A 17,924-nucleotide genomic window follows, 5' to 3' on the forward strand; every position below is an offset into this window, starting at 1 on the left:
TAAAAATGTGTGAGGCCTGTGGCATGATGCCAAAGTGTGCAATGAATATACACAACAACTAATCTTTAAATGGTCATTCTATGATAACATTCAAATGACATCACTGCATACATCATTTCATAACCTGCATGTTGGTGTAAATAAAGCATTTTATTTTCCAATTATGTATACTACATTAGTCTAAGGAAAGAAAGAACTTGCATTTATATAACGCCTTTCACAATCTCAGGATGCCCAAATGCTCTAAACAGCCAATGAAGTAATTTTTTGAAGTGTAGTCACTTTGTAATGTTCCTAATGAAAACTATAGGTATAAATGATATTAATAAATAGATCCATCGCCTGGATTTAGCAATGGATCTGGAATTAAAGATGGTCATTTTTGATCAGATGTAGGAAAAAGTTTTTTGGTCATCTGGAATTAGATCTAAACAATCTTTAGGAACAGAAAAGGACCCGTCCTATCCCTTTTTGATTCAGTTGATTCGCCATGACCTGCCCACTTTTTCACCATATCTCTCAATGTCTTCCTTCACAAGAAATGCATTGAATCCAGCTTCCAACCTTATGCAATAAGTATGCTCAATTTTTTTTTTATTCGTTCATGGGATGTGGACGTCGCTAGCAAGGCCAGCATTTATTGCCCATCCCTAATTGCCCTTGAGAAGGTGGTGGTGAGCCGCCTTCTTGAACCGCTGCAGTTTGTGTGGTGAAGGTTCTCCCACAGTGCTGTTAGATAGGGAGTTCCAGGATTTTGACCTAGTGACGATGAAGGAACGGCGATATATTTCTAAGTCGGGATGGTGTGTGACTTGTAGGGGCACATGCAGGTGATGTTGTTCCCATGTGCCTGCTGCCCTTGTCCTTCTAGGTGGCAGAGATTGTGGGTTTGAGAGGTGCTGTCAAAGAAGCCTTGGCAAGTTGCTGCAGTGCATCCTGTGGATGGTACACATTGCAGCCACTGGACGTCGGTGGTGAAGAGAGAGAATGTTTAGGGTGGTGGATAGGGTGCCAATCAAGCGGGTTGCTTTGTCCTGGATGGTGTCGAGCTTCTTGAGTGTTGTTGGAGCTGCACTCATCCAGGCAAGTGGAGAGTATTCCATCACACTCCTGACTTGTGCCTTGTAGATGGTGGAAAGGTTTTGGGGAGTCAGGAGGTGAGTCACTCGCTGCAGAATACCCAGCCTCTGACCTGCTCTTGTACCCACAGTATTTATATGGCTGGTCTAGTTAAGTTTCTGGTCAATGGTGACCCCCAGGACGTTGATGGTGGGGGATTCGGCGATGGTCATGCCGTTGAATGTCAAGGTGAGGTGGTTAGATTCTCTCTTGTTGGAGATGGTCATTGCCTGGCACTTGTCTGGCGTGAATGTTACTTGTCACTTATCAGCCCAAGCCTGGATGTTGTCCAGGTCTTGCTGCATGCAGGCTTGGACTGCTTCATTATCTGAGGGGCTGCGAATGGAAATGAACACAATGCAATCATCAGCAAACATCCCCATTTCTGATCTTATGATGGAGGGAAGGTCATTGATGAAGCAGTTGTAGATGGTTGGGCTTAGGACACTGCCCTGAGGAACTCCTGCATCAATGTCGTGGGGCTGAGATGATTGACCTCCAACAACCACTACCATCTTCCTTTGTGCTAGGTATGACTCCAGCCACTGGAGAGTTTTCCCCCTGATTCCCATTGACTTCAATTTTACTCGGGCTCCTTGGTGCCACACTCGGTCAAATGCTGCCTTGATGTCAAGGGCAGTCACTCTCACCTCACCTCTGGAATTCAGATCTTTTGTCCATGTTTGGACCAAGGCTGTAATGAGGTCTGGAGCCGAGTGGTCCTGGTGGAACCCAAACTGAGCATCAGTGAGCAGGTTATTGGTGAGTAAGTGCCGCTTGATAGCACTGTCGACGACACCTTCCATCACTTTGCTGATGATTGAGAGTAGACTGATGGGGCGGTAATTGGCCGGATTGGATTTGTCCTGCTTTTTGTGGCAGGACATACCTGGGCAATTTTCCACATTGTCGGGTAGATGCCAGTACTGGAACAGTTTGGCTAGAGGCGCGGCTAGTTCTGGAGCACAAGTCTTCTGCACTACAGCCGGGGTGTTGTTGGGGCCCATAGCCGTTGTTGTATCCAGTGCACTCAGCCATTTCTTGATATCACGTGGAGTGAATCGAATTGGCTGAAGACTGGCTTCTGTGATGGTGGGGATATCGGGAGGAGGCCAAGGTGGATCATCTACTCGGCACTTCTGCCTGAAGATGGTTGTGACAGTAACTGGCTACCAGTTTCTTTTTACTGCAAATAATTTGAGTAAAACTAATTCTAAAGCTATCCCAATGGTTTGTGAGTGAAGGCGCTAGTTGGAGTGGTACTAAGTGGCACAAACCAGACGACCCCGGTTTCATCCTTGTACTGTACTGAGTTTGTTGATCTCAACTTGGATAACAATTGGCATACATTTGGCATCAATGGACCTGAGCAAGTGAGGGGAAAAGATCAGCCAGAGTTCCTGTGTCTACTTCCCTTCTAGAAACCATGTGCTATGCGTATGTCGAGTGAGCACAGCATGAACTGTGACATTCCCCATTGTCAAATAGCCCAGTCATGAAGAGTGGCCACGAGGCTGAGATACTAGGGGACTGCCAACATCTGTGCAATCATACTGCAGCAAGACAAGGCAACTAAGGGGGAGCAGGAGAGAAAACTGGGAAAATACATTTTAAAACGTGAATCGATAAAGTGGGAATGAACAAAGATTGTGTTTTGTTAACAAGATTGTAAGATAATCATAAAATAAGTGGTATTTTACAAACAAAATCATTTTTGTTTTGCAGACTAAGACTGGTATAGCACGTCTTTTTGATGAGGAGTCTGAGAATGCCTATGACATCCGACTAAAGCTATCAAAAGATGTTATAACAATTCAAAAGCAAGATGTCGTTTGTATCGGTGGAAGTGATTCTAATTCAAATGTAAGTAGTTTATTTTAAGGCAAACTGTTTTGAAGTTATACATGTCCTCAAATAGACTGAACATGGGCAACTGGGTGGTCCAATTGAATAGCTACCAGCCTTTCTGCGATCTGGGTTTAAATCCAATCCAGACTGATGGAATGAAGCTTCCTCGGTCTGCTGCCTGTAAGGACCCCAAATGAAATGAGTTTGGGCAATATTAACCCAGTTTCCAGTGAGCATGGGCTGATATGAACAGCACTAAATTACAATCTCACTCAGCGGAGCCAGAGGACGGCTGGTGCAGGAAAGCGGAAAATGTCACACTGGTGAGGTGGATGGTGCTTTTCTGAGGTTGGGGGGTGGTGAGGAGTGCAAGCTTTACGCAGTATCTAACCTGTCAGACCTGACCTGAGAGTGCTTGGTGCTGATAATGGGTGCCTGAAATTTAAAAAATTCCAATCCCCAGCATTAGCATCCCTCACCTTGATGAGTGCAGTTTTCATACAAAAAAGTCAATAAACATGGGCTGAAGCATTCTCTATTTTCAGAATGTATATATTCTGTACATTTTTGCATCATTTTTTTAGTCCGAACAAATACACAATACACATTGAAATGAATGGCAGTTGTAAATTGGGTAATTTAGAGAACACAGATTGAAATCAATTAGTAGTCACCTTGACACATAAGGGAAAAATGTTCTCCGTTCATTATTTGTAGCAAAATTGTAAATACAATTATAAAGAATATATTTAGAATTTCACTACAAATGGTGAACAGATGAAACCTCCCCTATGTGGAGCCTATTTAATATGAGTAAATGACCTCAAACCATATTTTTTAAAAGCCCACTTGTAAAAGAACACAATTGGTCATAGTTAAAGTTGTTCTGATAAATGGAGTCATTGCACCAAAACTGATGGAATGCTTGATTCCTGACTACATAATTGGGCTTAAGGTTGGCTGTCACGTCGAGCAGACCACATATATCAGTTGATCAACTTTGGTTAGTTCTCGGCTAGATCACCAGATGGATTTCCACCTGAAGGACCAAAACACTGACATTGTCTGAATTGTAGCCTCTTGCTAGCCAATCATAAGCTGATATTAATGGCAGTTCCAATTTATATCTCAAACTTCCCCTTGTCTGGAGGACAATGGAGGGTGGTACTTGGACTTAATGGGAAAAATAAGAACATTTTAGGCATATCTCCAACTATTGCTGTGAATGATCATAGCTAATAACTGTAAGCAAAGATTAGTGTGCTTGTCATGTAAGAACACAATGAATAAGTGCAAAAGGAAAGAAAAGAGAAAAAGATTCACCTTTGATTAGGAAGATTAATCAAGTTAGTTGGGTTTTACCTCTAGAACCTCGTGAAATTCAAAGCCCTGTGGGTTGTTTTTAAGCCAGTGTTTATTGGTAAGGTTTCCTTATTCTGAAATTCTGACAGCCCAGTTTAAGATAAATGTGGTACTAACAAAGCTGATTGATGTCTTAGTGAGCAGCTGGGAAAGCCAATCGCAGAGAGGGAGGATAGTGAAATGTTTGTATTCCACTGTGTTTCTTATTTCAGTTGCCCTTGTCTGAGCATAGAGTCTTCCAGCAGTGCTGATCCCTCTATCCTTTGTTTGCTAATTTTAGTGAAAAAGCAGGCAGGAGAATAAAGCAATGTTCCGCACTTTATGCTTATATCGACCTTTTGGCTAAAAATAGCAAGGAAAACATAAGCCCTAGAGTTTTAGAAGACAAGGCTGGCACATTATATTTCGAGGTAGTGCCTTGTAAATTTGAAGAAAATCTAACTGATGAATAGGTGGAAGGATTAGTGGTACAACCCCATTGTAGAAAATAGGCAATTTTGGGTCCATCAAACTAACAAAACTAACAAATTTCATCACCTGTGCAATTAGTAGACTTTTCCTTGTGTTAAATTAAGAAAAGAGCATAACCATCATAATATCTGTGGTTGGGGTTTTTTTTAGAAATTTTGACAGCCTATATCGAATATGTGTGCCCATTATTTTAAGTTGAGGCTATCTGGTTATACATCTTGTGTTTTTTACTGCTGAGAACAAAAAGAAGGAAATTAAGTTCTGGAGTCCTGGTGTGTTCACGGTAAGCCCGCAGCAGTCAAGCTATCCTTCGTTGCTAAAAAATAATACTGTGAGACATTACAAAGCTGCTCCCATCAAATCATGAAAACGGTCTGATGATAGTAATAGAGTTCAATAAAGGGAATGGGAGTATTAGTTCGATGAACTATTTGTTCTTGGTTCAATTCATCTTTGGTTTGAGCCAGATCATTGATTTTACTTCAAAAGCAAAATGCTGCAGATGCTGGAAATCTGAAATAAAAACAGAAAATGCTGGAAATACTCAGCAAGTCAGGCAGCATCTGTGGAGAAAGAAACAGAGTTAACGTTTCAGGTCGATGACCTTTCATCGGAACTGGAAGAAGTTGAAGATTTAAGAGTTTTTAAGCAAGTACAGAGTCAGGCAAAGGGTGGGGGGAGGGAGGGGAGGGGAGGGGAGGAAAGAACAAAAGGGAAGGTCTCTGATAGAGTGGAGGGCAGGAGTGATTAACTTCCCTTGATTTTACTTCCCTTTCCCCATCCAGCTTCAACAGTCTCTCTAGCACAGGGCAAGCTTGGTCACACACCTTACCTTCATCCTCACCATTTTTCTTCCTCCTTCCTTTTGCGAAGTTAAAATGGAGTAGCAGGCATAAAAGTAATACAAAAACAGTTTATTGAGACACAAGTTAATCTGGCTAATCACCAGTATAGATGACTATACCCAATTCTCCTGCCATTCAAATTAATTCTCAGGATGTCGGTATCACTGGCAAGGAGGGCACTCATTGATCATTCCTAACTGCCCTGAGAAGGTGGTGATGGGCTTTTTTCTTGAATTGCTGTGTGTGCTGAATATGTTAACTTTGTAGGGGGTTTTGACCCAATAAGTGATCTACTAGGCCATGTCAGAGGGCAGTTAAGAGTCAAACACATTGGTGTTGGACTGGAGTTACATATAGGCTCTACTGAGGAAGGAGGGCACGTTTCCTTTCCTAAAGGACATTGGTGAACTAGTTCAGTTTTTACAACAATCCATCAGTATCACGGTCACTTTTTTACCGATACCCAGTTTTTTATTTCCAGATTATTTTTAAACTGAATTCAAAATTCTCAAATTGCCATGATGGGATTTGAATTGATGTTCTTTCACAATATTAGTCCAGTAACATAACCATTACAGTACTGTACCCGGATTTAGCTTTAGCGATATGGTTTACAGGGGAATGCCATTCTAAAGAGAAAGAGTGTAAGCATGGGTCAATGATAGCATTTCCAGTCCTGCATCAGAAGATTGTGGGTTCACGCCCCACTCCAGGGCTTGAGTATGTAATCTAGGCTGATAATTCAGTGCGGAGCTGAGGCAATGTTGGAGGTCGTCTTTCAAATGTGACACTAGAGTAAGGTCCTGTCTGCTTGTTCAGATGAAAATGAAAGATCCCATGGCATTGTTCAAAGAAGAGCAAGGGGTTCTTCTGGGTGCCTGGGCCAACGCTGTTCCCTCGACCAACACCACCAAAATGGATCGGTTGGTCATTTATCCAAGTCACACACCATCCCGACTTGGAAATATATCGCCGTTCCTTCATCGTCGCTGGGTCAAAATCCTGGAACTCCCTACCTCACAGCACTGTGGGAGAACCTTCACCACACGGACTGCAGCGGTTCAAGAAGGCGGCTCATCACCACCGTCTCAAGGGCAATTAGGGATGGGCAATAAATGCCGGCCTCGCCAGCGACACCCACATCCCATGAACGAATAAATAAAAAATGATCTCATTTGCTGTTTTTGGGACATTACAATTGACTTCTTCATTTGATTAAAAAACAGCAAATGACTGCAATCCAATGGCTGTGAAGCACTTTGGAATACCCTAAGGATATGAAAGGAACTGTATGAATGCAAGTTTGTTGAATGGGAGGCACTCGAATCACAAAGACTACAATGAAAAGATTGTTTTGATTGCTCTTAATTGAGAGGACATATCAACTGGAGCAAGTTTAGAAGCAGCTTCAGGAGACCGGCCAGGTCAAGTTTTGCTGCCAGAGAAGACCCATTTGGATGATGTATATGATAATTGAGGCAATTAGGGATCAGCAGCCTTCCTGCTCCTCCATGAAGCAAAATCAAAGATTGATGTTGTTGAAGATGCAGACAATCAGTGAGCACTAATTCTGGTAGATATGGAGAGTTCAATGACCCAGAACATTTCATCTTTTAGCTTGAAGAAACTGAGAGGTCAAAAACTGAACAGAAAAGTGTTTTATAGACATAGGCTTTCTCTCCATGCAGTTTTTGGGCTGCCAGCCGACCACCTGATGGTGGCGGAGAGAAGGCTAATCCATTTTGAAGGCTGGGCCTCAATAACATAGGGCAGTCAGGTGGAAAGTGAACGCCCGAGTGCAACGGGCTGATTCCAGCCTTCAGCAATATAAGGCTGCCTGTGGGCCCGAACAAAGATAGTTCAGGGGGTCCGTACTCGAGAGGGGAGGGGGACCCACCCACAAACCTAATAAAAGCTTACCTTAGGGATCCTCTACAGCTGGACTGCTATTTGATACTGGGCAGAGCATGCATGGTGCATGTTCTGCCCAGTTAAGGCATCGGCGTCCTATTGAAAGTCATATGACCCTGATTTAAATGTCGAAATTAGCTGTCCGCTTGTTTCAGGTGAATGCCATGGCCCCCTATTCGAAGGGCACCAGCAAAATGATATGGTGGGCACAGGACTGCAAGTTCCTCCCAGCGATTATCAGGGTGCTACCAGCCTGTTTCTGACAGGCTGGAGAATTCAAAACCTACCCCATAGTAACATTTCACAATTTCCAAGGAGTAATCATTTTTTTTCAAATTTTCTAATGAAGATGTATTTTGTAATCAGGCATTATCATATCAGATCAACAAAATACTAGTGGTAAGATACTCTTTATTTTTTTTATTCAGTCATGAGATGTGGGTGTCGCTGGCAAGGCCAGCATTTATTGCCCATCCCTAATTGCCCTTGAGAAGGTGGTTGTGAGCCGCCTTCTTGAACCGCTGCAGTCCATGTGGTGAAGGTTCTCCCACAGTGCTGTTAGGAAGGGAGTTTCAGGACTTTGACCCAGCAACGATGAAGGAACGGCGATATATTTCCAAGTCGGGATGGTGTGTGATTGGGAGGGGAACGTGCAGGTGGTGGTGTTCCCAAGCGCCTGCTGCCCTTGTCCTTCTAGGTGGTTGAGGTCGCAGGTTTGGGAGGTGCTGTCGAAGAAGCCTTGGCGAGTTGCGGCAGTGCATCCTGTGGATGGTACACACTGCAGCAACGGTGCACCGGTGGTGAAGGGAATGAATGTTTAGGGTGGTGGATGGGGTGTCAATCAAGTGGGCTGCTTTGTCCTGGATGGCGTCAAGCTTCTTGAGTGTTATTGGAGCTGCACTCATCCAGGCAAGTGGAGAGTATTCCATCACACTCCTGACTTGTGCCTTGTAGATGGTGGAAAGGCTTTGGGGAGTCAGGAGGTGAGTCACTCGCGGCAGAATACCCAGCCTCTGACCTGCTCTTGTAGCGACACTATTTATATGGCTGGTCCAGTTAAGTTTCTGGTCAATGGTAACCCCCAGGATGTTGATGGTGGGGGATTTGATGATGGTAATGCCGTTGAGTGTCAAGGGGGTGTGGTTCGACTCTCTCTTGTTGGAGATGGTCATTGCCTGGCGCTTGACTGGTGCAAATGTTACTTGCCACTTATCAGCCCAATCCTGGATGTTGTCCAGGTCTTGCTGCATGCAGGCATGAACTGCTTCATTATCTGAGGGGTTGCGAATGGAACTGAACACTGTGCAATTATCAGCGAACATCCTCACTTCTGACTTTATGATGGAGGGAAGGTCATTCATGAAGCAGCTGAAGATGGTTGGGCCTAAGACACTGCCCTGAGGAACTCCTGCAGTGATGTCGTGCGGCTGAGATGATTGGCCCCCAACAACCATTACCATCTTCCTTTGTTCTCGGTGTGACTCCAGCCACTGAAGAGTTTTTCTCCTGATTTCCATTGACTTCCATTTTACTAGGGCTCCTTGGTGCCACACTTGGTCAAATGCTTCCTTGATGTCAAGGGCAGTCACTCTCACCTCACCTCTGGAATTCAGTTATTTTGTCCATGTTTGGACCAAGGCTGTAATGAGGCCTGGAGCCGAGTGGTCCTGGCGGAACCCAAACTAAGCATCGGTGAGCAGGTTATTGGTGAGTAAGTGCCGCTTGATAGCACTGTCGATGACACCTTCCATCACTTTGCTGATGATTGAGAGTAGACTGATGGGGAGGTAATTGGCCGGATTGGATTTGTCCTGTTTTTTGGGGACAGACCTGGGCAATTTTCCACCTTGTCGGGTAGATGCCAGTGTTGCAGCTGTGCTGGAACAGCTTGGCTATAGGTGCAGCTAGAGACATAGAAACATTGAAAAATTTACTGCACAGAAGGAGGCCATTCGGCACATCGTGTCTATACTGGTCGAAAAAGAGCAACCCAGCCTAATCCCACATTCCTGCACTTGGTCTGTAGCCTTATAGGTTATGGCACTTCAATTGCATATCTGGGTACTTTTTAAATGTGATGAGGGTTTCTGCCTTTACCACCCTTTCAGGCAGTGAGTTCCAGACCCCCACCACCCTCTGGGTGAAAATTATTTTTCTCAGCTTCCCTCTAATCATTCTGCCAATTACTTTAAATCTATGCCCCCTGGTTATTGACCTCACTGCTAAGGGAAATAGATCCTTCCTGTCCACTCTATCTCGGCCCCTCATAATTTTATACACCTCAACTAAATTTAGGCCTCCTCTGTTCCAAAGAAAATAACCGCAGCCTATCCAATCTTTTCTCATAGCTAAAATTCTCCAGTCCTGGCAACATCCTCGTAAATCTCATTTGTATCCTCTCCAGTGCAATCACATCTTTCCTGTAATTTGGTGACCAGAAATGTGCACCATACTCAAGCTGTGGCCTAACCAGTGTTTTATACAGTTCTAGCATAACCTCCCTGCCCTTATATTCTATGCCTCGGCTAATAAAGGAAAGTATCCCTTATGCCTTCTTAACCACCTGATCTACCTGTCCTGCTACCTTCAGGGATCTGTGAACATGCACTCCAAGGTCCCTCTCTTCCTCTACACCTCTCAGTATCCTCCCATTTATTGTGTAATCCCTTGTCTTGTCTGACCTCCCCAAATGCATTATCTCACACTTCTCTGGATTGAATTCCATTTGTCACTTTTCTGCCCACCTGACCAGTCCATTGATATCTTCCTGCAGTCTACAGCTTTCCACCTCACTATCAACCACATGGCCAATTTTTGTATCATCTGCAAACTTCTTAATCATGTCCTCTACATTTAAATCTAAATCATTAATATAAACCACAAAAAGCAAGTGACTTAGTACTGAGCCCTGCAGAACCCCAACTGGAAACCACCTTCCATTGACAGAAACACCCATCGACCATTACCCTATGCTTCCTGCCACTGAGTCAATTTTGGATCCAATTTGCCACTTTCCCTTGGATCCCATGGACTTTTACTTTTTTGACTCGTCTGCCATGTGTGACCTTGTCAAAAGCCTTGCTAAAATCCATACAGACTACATCAAATGCACTACCCTCATCGACCCTCCTTGTTACCGCCTCAAAAAACTTAATCAACTTTGTTAGACACGACCGTCCCTTAGTTCCAGGCTAGTTCTGGAGCACAAGTCTTCAGCACTACAGCTGGGATGTTGTTGGGGCCCATAGCCTTTGCTCTATCCAGTGCACTCAGCCAGTTCTTGATATCACATGGAGTGAATCGAATTGGCTGAAGACTGGCTTCTGTGATGGTGGGGATCTCGGGAGGAGGCTGAGATGGATCATCCACTTGGCAATTCTGGCTGAAGATGGTTACAAAAGCTTCAGCCTTGACTTTTGCACCCTTATGCTGGGCTCTACCATCATTGAGGATGGGGATATTCATGGAGCCTCCATCTCCTGTTAATTGTTTAATTGTCCACCACCGTTCACGACTGAATGTGGCAGGACTGCAGAGCTTTGATCTGATCCGTTGGTTGCACAATGTTATACTATTGGCTCTGTTCTGAGTTATTTAAAAGTGTAAAGAATCTTGCCCTATGCTTAAAAGAAAATAAGTTTATGTAAATTGGACAATAGACTATGAAAAGGAGGATGGGAAAGAAGAAAGATGAGAAAATAGTCGAACAGTTACAACTTGCTCCAAAGATGTTTTATATGGGTGTGGGTGGAAGTTTGGAAACAGAATAGGAATTAGAGGAGGGATTAGGGAGGCTTACGATAAACAAAGTGTTTATAAGCCAGATCAATGTGAATTAATTTTACTACAAAATTGGCTGAAGTTCGATTTTAAAGAAAAAGAGAAGGAAGGGAAATTGAGAACCCTGATCAATGAGACAATCAAAAAGGCTGGTTGTTAAATTGCAAATGTTACCTAGTGAATTTGGTAATGGATAAAGCTGAATCACTGCCAAATATGATGGGCTGGATTTTTCTATGAGTGGCGAATGAACGGTGCCTGCCCTCTCCCGGGCGTCTGGGACCTGTGTGAACAGGGCAAGCAACAGTCTATCCCTTTAACCAATCAGATTGAAGCATGTTAATAAGCCACACGGAGACTGAACCAGGAAGTGTAAGTTAGAATCGTGAATTCATTGTCAAATGGAGTACAGAGGGCAAGAAATATTGAATTAAGAGGCAAAGATAAAAGAGACAGAAAGCAAAAGTAAGAAACAATTTAATTCTTTTTTTTAAATGGTCAACAACAATTAAAATCTGAAGGAACGAGACTCCACACTTGTTGAAGTAAATTTTCAGTGCCAGAGAGGTTGTTTGGCAGTCATGAAGAATCACCGTGCATTTAACAGGGTGCTTAGACTTAAAATGACTTGACGTACCTTTTTGACGATATTAAATCGTATCCATCAGGTCAGTGCAGGAACTTCATGCCATTCCATTCATTTGAATGGAGAGCCAGACGGCGAGATCTCCTTACCGCACAGCTTACGGAGGAGGGTCGCAACTTGCGGATTTCCACATTTAACTGCGCATGTGCGGTCACCGGAAGTTGCTCTACCATTTGCACTGAAATAACAGCGAGCGCTGTTAGGCTCATTGTTATTTTCACAGGAAAATACGGCCTGATATAATTTTTACAAACATTAATGCAATATTTTCTAGAATGGAAATCTTTGCGAATTGTCTCATGTCATAATTAGTTTGACATTTATTCAATACCACTTCTGCCTTTTCCCCACACATTAACATGGCATCCACAGCTGTAGAAAGGAGTTATTGGCCAGAAAATGTACAAGTGAATTGCGTCAACCAGTAATGTTCTTGTTTTGAACACAGTTCAAGGTTCTTTCTAATCCAAGATTAATGAATTTGAATAGCTTATAAAGACATTAAAACAACATAAAATACAGGAGTTCACAGCAGTTCTCAAATTCTATGTGCAGTCATTCTGTCTAAAGCATATTGTTTCAAACAACTCAGCTGATAGTTATATTGTCAGATGTTGATTGTTAATGGAATTTCTCTAATTTATGTACTTAAGCTATTAGGAAACATTGAAGTTCACTGAAGGAACATCTATAAATTATACCGTTACATTTTTGTCCTTCAAAACAAATAAACATCTGCATTTAGAAACAATGGTGACAAATTTCTTGAATCGCACTACAGAGCAATGATGTTGAAAGTTAGGCCAATTTCTGCGCCAAATTTCTCGGCGGGAACTTACACTGAAGTTTCCTGCGAAGCTCATTTGCCTACGCCGAAACGTAAAGACCGGCGTAAAATAAGCGCAAATGCGGCACCATCGATAAGAGTAATAGCGAGTGGGTTGCTGTCTTCTGCCAGGACACCTCACTCTCAAAGCCTCTTGTCTCTACTGCTCCTATTCCTCTTCTATTATTATGCAGAATAGGGGTATTCCCATTGGGAAGGCTATTCCAGATGCTTAGTCCTTCTGAATGCATGGAGAGGGACAGTGGTTCAAAATATTTCAGATGTACTGGGTCTGACAGCACTTTGATTAAATATAATGCAAATCTCAGTAAAAAATTTTTAAATCGCGAAGAAAATTGTTATCAAACTCCAGAGATCTCAGGCACACTGATAACAGTTTTTTTTTTATTCGTTCATGGGATGTTGGTGTCGCTGGCAAGGCCAGCATTTATTGCCCATCCCTAATTGCCCTTGAGAATGTAGTGGTGAGCTGCCTTCTTGAACCGCTGCAGTCCGTGTGGTGAAGGTTCTCCCACAGTGCTGTTATGCAGGGAGTTCCAGGATTTTGACCCAGCAACAATATATTTCCAAGAGGGGATGGTGTGTGACTTGGAGGGGAACGTGCAGGTGGTGATGTTCCCATGTGCCTGCTGCCTCCGGTCCTTTGAGGTGGGAGGAGCTGTTGAACAAGCCTTAGTGAGTTGCTGCAGTGCATCCTGTGGATGGTACACACTGCAGCCACGGTTCACCAGTGGTGGAGGGAGTGAATGTTTAGGGTGATGGATGGGGTGTCAATCAAGCGGGCTGCTTTGTCTTGGATGGTGTTGAGCTTCTTGAGCATTGTTGGAACTGCAGTCATCCAGGCAAGTGGAGAGTATTCCATCACACTCCTGACTTGTGCCTTGCAGATGGCGGAAAGGCTTTGGGGAGTCAGGAGGTGAATCACTCGCCGCAGAATACCCAGCTTGTGACCTGCTCTTGTAGCTACAGTAGTTATGTGGCTGGTCCAATTAAGTTTCTAGTCAATGGTGACCCCCAGGATGTTGATGGTGGGGGATTCGGCGATGGTCATGCCGTTGAATATCAAGGGGAGGTGGTTAGACTCTCTCTTATTGGAGATGGTCTTTGCCTGGCACTTGTCTGGTGCAAATGTTACTTGCCACTTATCAGCCCAAGCCTGGATGTTGTCAGGTCTTGCTGCTTGTGGGCACGGACTGCTTCATTATCTGAGGGGTTGCGAATGCAACTGAACACTGTGCAATCATCAGCGAACATCCCCATTTCTGACGTTATGATGGAGGGAAGGTCATTGATGAAGCTGCTAAAGATGGTTGGGCCTCGGACACTGCCCTGAGGAAATCCTGCAGCGATGTCGTGGGGCTGAGATGATTGACCTCCAACAACCACTAGCATCTTCCTTTGTGCTGGGCATGACACCAGCCACTGGAAAGTTTTTCCCCTGATTCCCATTGACTTAAATTTTACAAGGGCTCCTTGGTGCCACACTTGGTCAAATAAGAACATAAGAACATAAGAAATAGGAGCAGGAGTAGGCCAATCGGCCCCTCGAGCCTGCTCCGCCATTTAATAAGATCATGGCTGATCTGATCCTAACCTCAAATCTAAATTCATATCCAATTTCCTGCCCACTCCCCGTAACCCCTAATTCCCTTTACTTCTAGGAAACTGTCTATTTCTGTTTTAAATTTATTTAATGATGTACCTTCCACAGCTTCCTGGGGCAGCAAATTCCACAGACCTACTACCCTCTGAGTGAAGAAGTTTCTCCTCATCTCAGTTTTGAAGGAGCAGCCCCTTATTCTAAGATTATGCCCCCTAGTTCTAGTTTCACCCATCCTTGGGAACATCCTTACCGCATCCACCTGATCAAGCCCCTTCACAATCTTATATGTTTCAATAAGATCGCCTCTCATTCTTCTGAACTCCAATGAGTAGAGTCCCAATCTACTCAACCTCTCCTCATATGTCCACCCCCTCATCCCCGGGATTAGCCGAGTGAACCTTCTTTGTACTGCCTCGAGAGCAAGTATGTCTTTTCTTAAGTATGGACATCAAAACTTCATGCAGTATTCCAGGTGCGGTCTCACCAATACCTTATGTAACTGCAGCAATACCTCCCTGTTTTTATATTCTATCCCCCTAGCAATAAAAGCCAACATTTATCCCAACTCTCTGCTTCCTGTTAGATAACCAATCCTCAACCCATGCCAGAATATTACCCTCAATCCAGTGATTCTTTATCTTGAGCAATAATCTTTTATGTGGCACCTTGTCAAATGCCTTCTGGAAGTCTAAATACACTACGTCCACTGGTTCCCCTTTATCCACCCTGTACGTTATATCCTCAAAGAACTCAAGCATGACTTCTCCTTCATAAAGCCATGCTGACTTTGTCCTATTAAATTATGTTTATCCAAGTGTTCCGCTACTGTCTCCTTAATAATAGACTCCAACATTTTACCCACCACAGATGTTAGGTTAACTGGTCTATAATTTCCAGCCTTCTGCCTACTACCCTTTTTAAATAAGGGTGTTACATTAGCAGTTTTCCAATCTGCCGGGACCTTTGCTGAGTCCAGAGAATTTTGGAAAATTATTACCAAAGCATCCACAATCCCTACTGCCACTTCCCTCAAGACCCTAGGATGTAAGCCATCATGTCCAGGGGATTTATCCGCCTTGAGTCCCATTATTTTACTGAGTACCAATTCCTTAGTGATTTTAATCGTATTTAGCTCCTCCCCCACTGGAGCCCCCTGTTTGTCCAGTGTTGGGATATTCTTAGTGTCCTCTACCGTAAAGACTGAAACAAAATATTTGTTCAGCATTTTTGCCATCCCCATGTTTCCCACCATTAATTTCCCGGTCTCATCCTCTAAGGGACCTACGTTTGCCTTAGCCACCCTTTTTCTTTTTATATAACTGTAGAAACTCTTGCTATCTGTTTTTATATTTTTTTGCTGATTTATTTTCATAATCTATCTTCCCTTTCTTAATCAATCCTTTAGTTACTTTTTGCTGTCTTTTGAAGACTTCCCAATCTTCTATCCTCCCACTAAGTTTGGCTACCTTATATGTCCTTGTTTTTAGTCGGATACTATCCTTAATTTCTTTACTTAGCCACGGATGGCTGTCATTTCTTTTACACCCTTTTTTCCTCAGTGGACTATATTTTTTTGAAAGTTGTAAAATAACTCCTGAAATGAACACCACTGCTCATGTACTGTCTTACCCTTTAATCTATTTTCCCAGTCCACTTTAATCAATTCCGCTCTCATACCATCATAGTCTCCTTTATTCAAGCTCATTACGCTTGTTTGAGAACCAATCTTCTCACCCTCTAATTGGATATGGAATGTAACCATGTTATGGTCACTCATTCCAAGGGGATCCTTAACTAGGACATTATTAATTAATCCTGGCTCAGTACACAGGACCAGGTCCAAGGTTGCTTGCCCCCTTGTAGGATCAGTTACATACTGCTCAAGAAATCCATCCCAAATACACTCAATAAACTCTTCCTCAAGGCTGCCCTGCCCTATTTGATTTGTCCAGTTAATATGATAGTTAAAATCCCCCATAATTATAGCTGTTCCCTTATTACATGCCCCGACTATTTCCTGATTCATACTTCTTCCAGCAGAGTCGCAACTATTAGGAGGCCTATATACTACACCCACGAGTGTTTTTTTCCCCTTATTATTCCTTATCTCTACCCAAACTGTTTCATTGTCCTGATCCTTTGTCCCAATATCATTTCTCTGTATTACAGTGATTCCTTCCTTTATTAACATAGCCACCCCACCTCCCCTTCCTTCCTGCCTGTCCTTCCTGATTGTTAAATACCCTGGCATATTTAATTCCCAGTCGTTGTCACCCTGCGGCCACAAGATCATACCCATACGTCGTTATTTGTGCCGTTAACTCGTCCATTTCACGTGGAGTGAATCGAATTGGCTGAAGACTGGCTTTTGTCATGGTGGAGCTATCGGGAGGAAGGCGAGATGGACCATCCCCTCGGCACTTCTGGCTGAAATGGTTCCAAACGCTTCAGCCTTGTCTTTTGCACTCACGTACTGGGCTCTGCCATCATTGAGGATGGGGATGATTACAGAGCCTTCTCCTCTCAGTTGGTTGTTTAATTGTACACCACCATTCACGACTGGATGTGGCAGGACTGCAGAGCTTTGATCTGATCCATTGGTTATGGAATCGCTTAGCTCTGTCTATAGCATGTTATAGTCCTGTGTTGTAGCTTCGCCAGGTTGGCACCTCGTTTTTAGGTACGCCTGTGCTGCTCCTGGCATGCTCTTCTACACTCCTCATTGAACCAGGGTTGATCCCCTGGCTTGTTGGTAATGGTAGAGTGAGGAATATGCCGGGCCATGAGGTTACAGATTGTGTTGGAATACAATTCTGCTGCTGCTGATGGCCCACAGAGCCTCATGGATGCCCAGTTTTGAGCTGTTTGATCTGTTCTGAATCTATCCCATTTAGCACAGTGGTAAGGCCACACAACACGTTGGATGGTGTCCTCAGTGCGAAGATGGGACCTTGTCTTCACAAGGACTGTGCGGTGATCACTCCTACCAATATGGTCAGATGCATCTGCGACGGGTAGATTGGTGAGGACGAGGTCAAGTAGGTTTTTCCCTCGTGTTGGTTCGCTCACCACCTGCCGCAGGCCCAGTCTGGCAGCTATGTCCTTCAGGACTCGGTCAGTAGTGGTGCTACCGAGCCACTCTTGCTGATGGACTTTGAAGTCCCCCACCCAGAGTACATTCTGTGCCCTTGCTACCCTCAGTCCTTCTCAACATGGAGGAGGACTGATTCATCAGCTGAGGGAGAGTGGTAGGTGGTAATCAGCAGGAGGTTTCCTTGCCCATGTTTGACCTGATGCCATGAGATTTCATGGGGTCTGGAGTCAATGTTGAGGACTCCCAGGGCCTCTGCCTCCTGACTGTGTATCACTGTACCGCCACCCCTGGTGGGTCTGTCCTGCCGGAAGGACAGACATAGCCAGGTATGGTAATGGAAGAATCTGGGATGTTGGTTGAAAGGTATGATTCTGTGACTATGGCTGTTGCTTAACTAG

At 43.9% G+C, this 17,924-nt stretch overlaps 1 protein-coding gene across 1 annotated transcript in view; it reads left to right on the forward strand.

Moving 5' to 3' along the window:
• The window catches only part of sntg2 (syntrophin, gamma 2), a 283,588-nt gene that overhangs the window by 20,815 nt on the left and 244,849 nt on the right, over positions 1 to 17,924 (forward strand). The window contains exon 2 of the mRNA XM_067985257.1: positions 2,845 to 2,982. Within this exon, the coding sequence (XP_067841358.1) occupies positions 2,845 to 2,982 (138 nt within the window). The remainder of the gene's footprint in view (positions 1 to 2,844; positions 2,983 to 17,924) is intronic.

This window comes from Heptranchias perlo, chromosome 5, assembly GCF_035084215.1.
Source record: "Heptranchias perlo isolate sHepPer1 chromosome 5, sHepPer1.hap1, whole genome shotgun sequence".
Taxonomy (NCBI): domain Eukaryota; kingdom Metazoa; phylum Chordata; class Chondrichthyes; order Hexanchiformes; family Hexanchidae; genus Heptranchias; species Heptranchias perlo.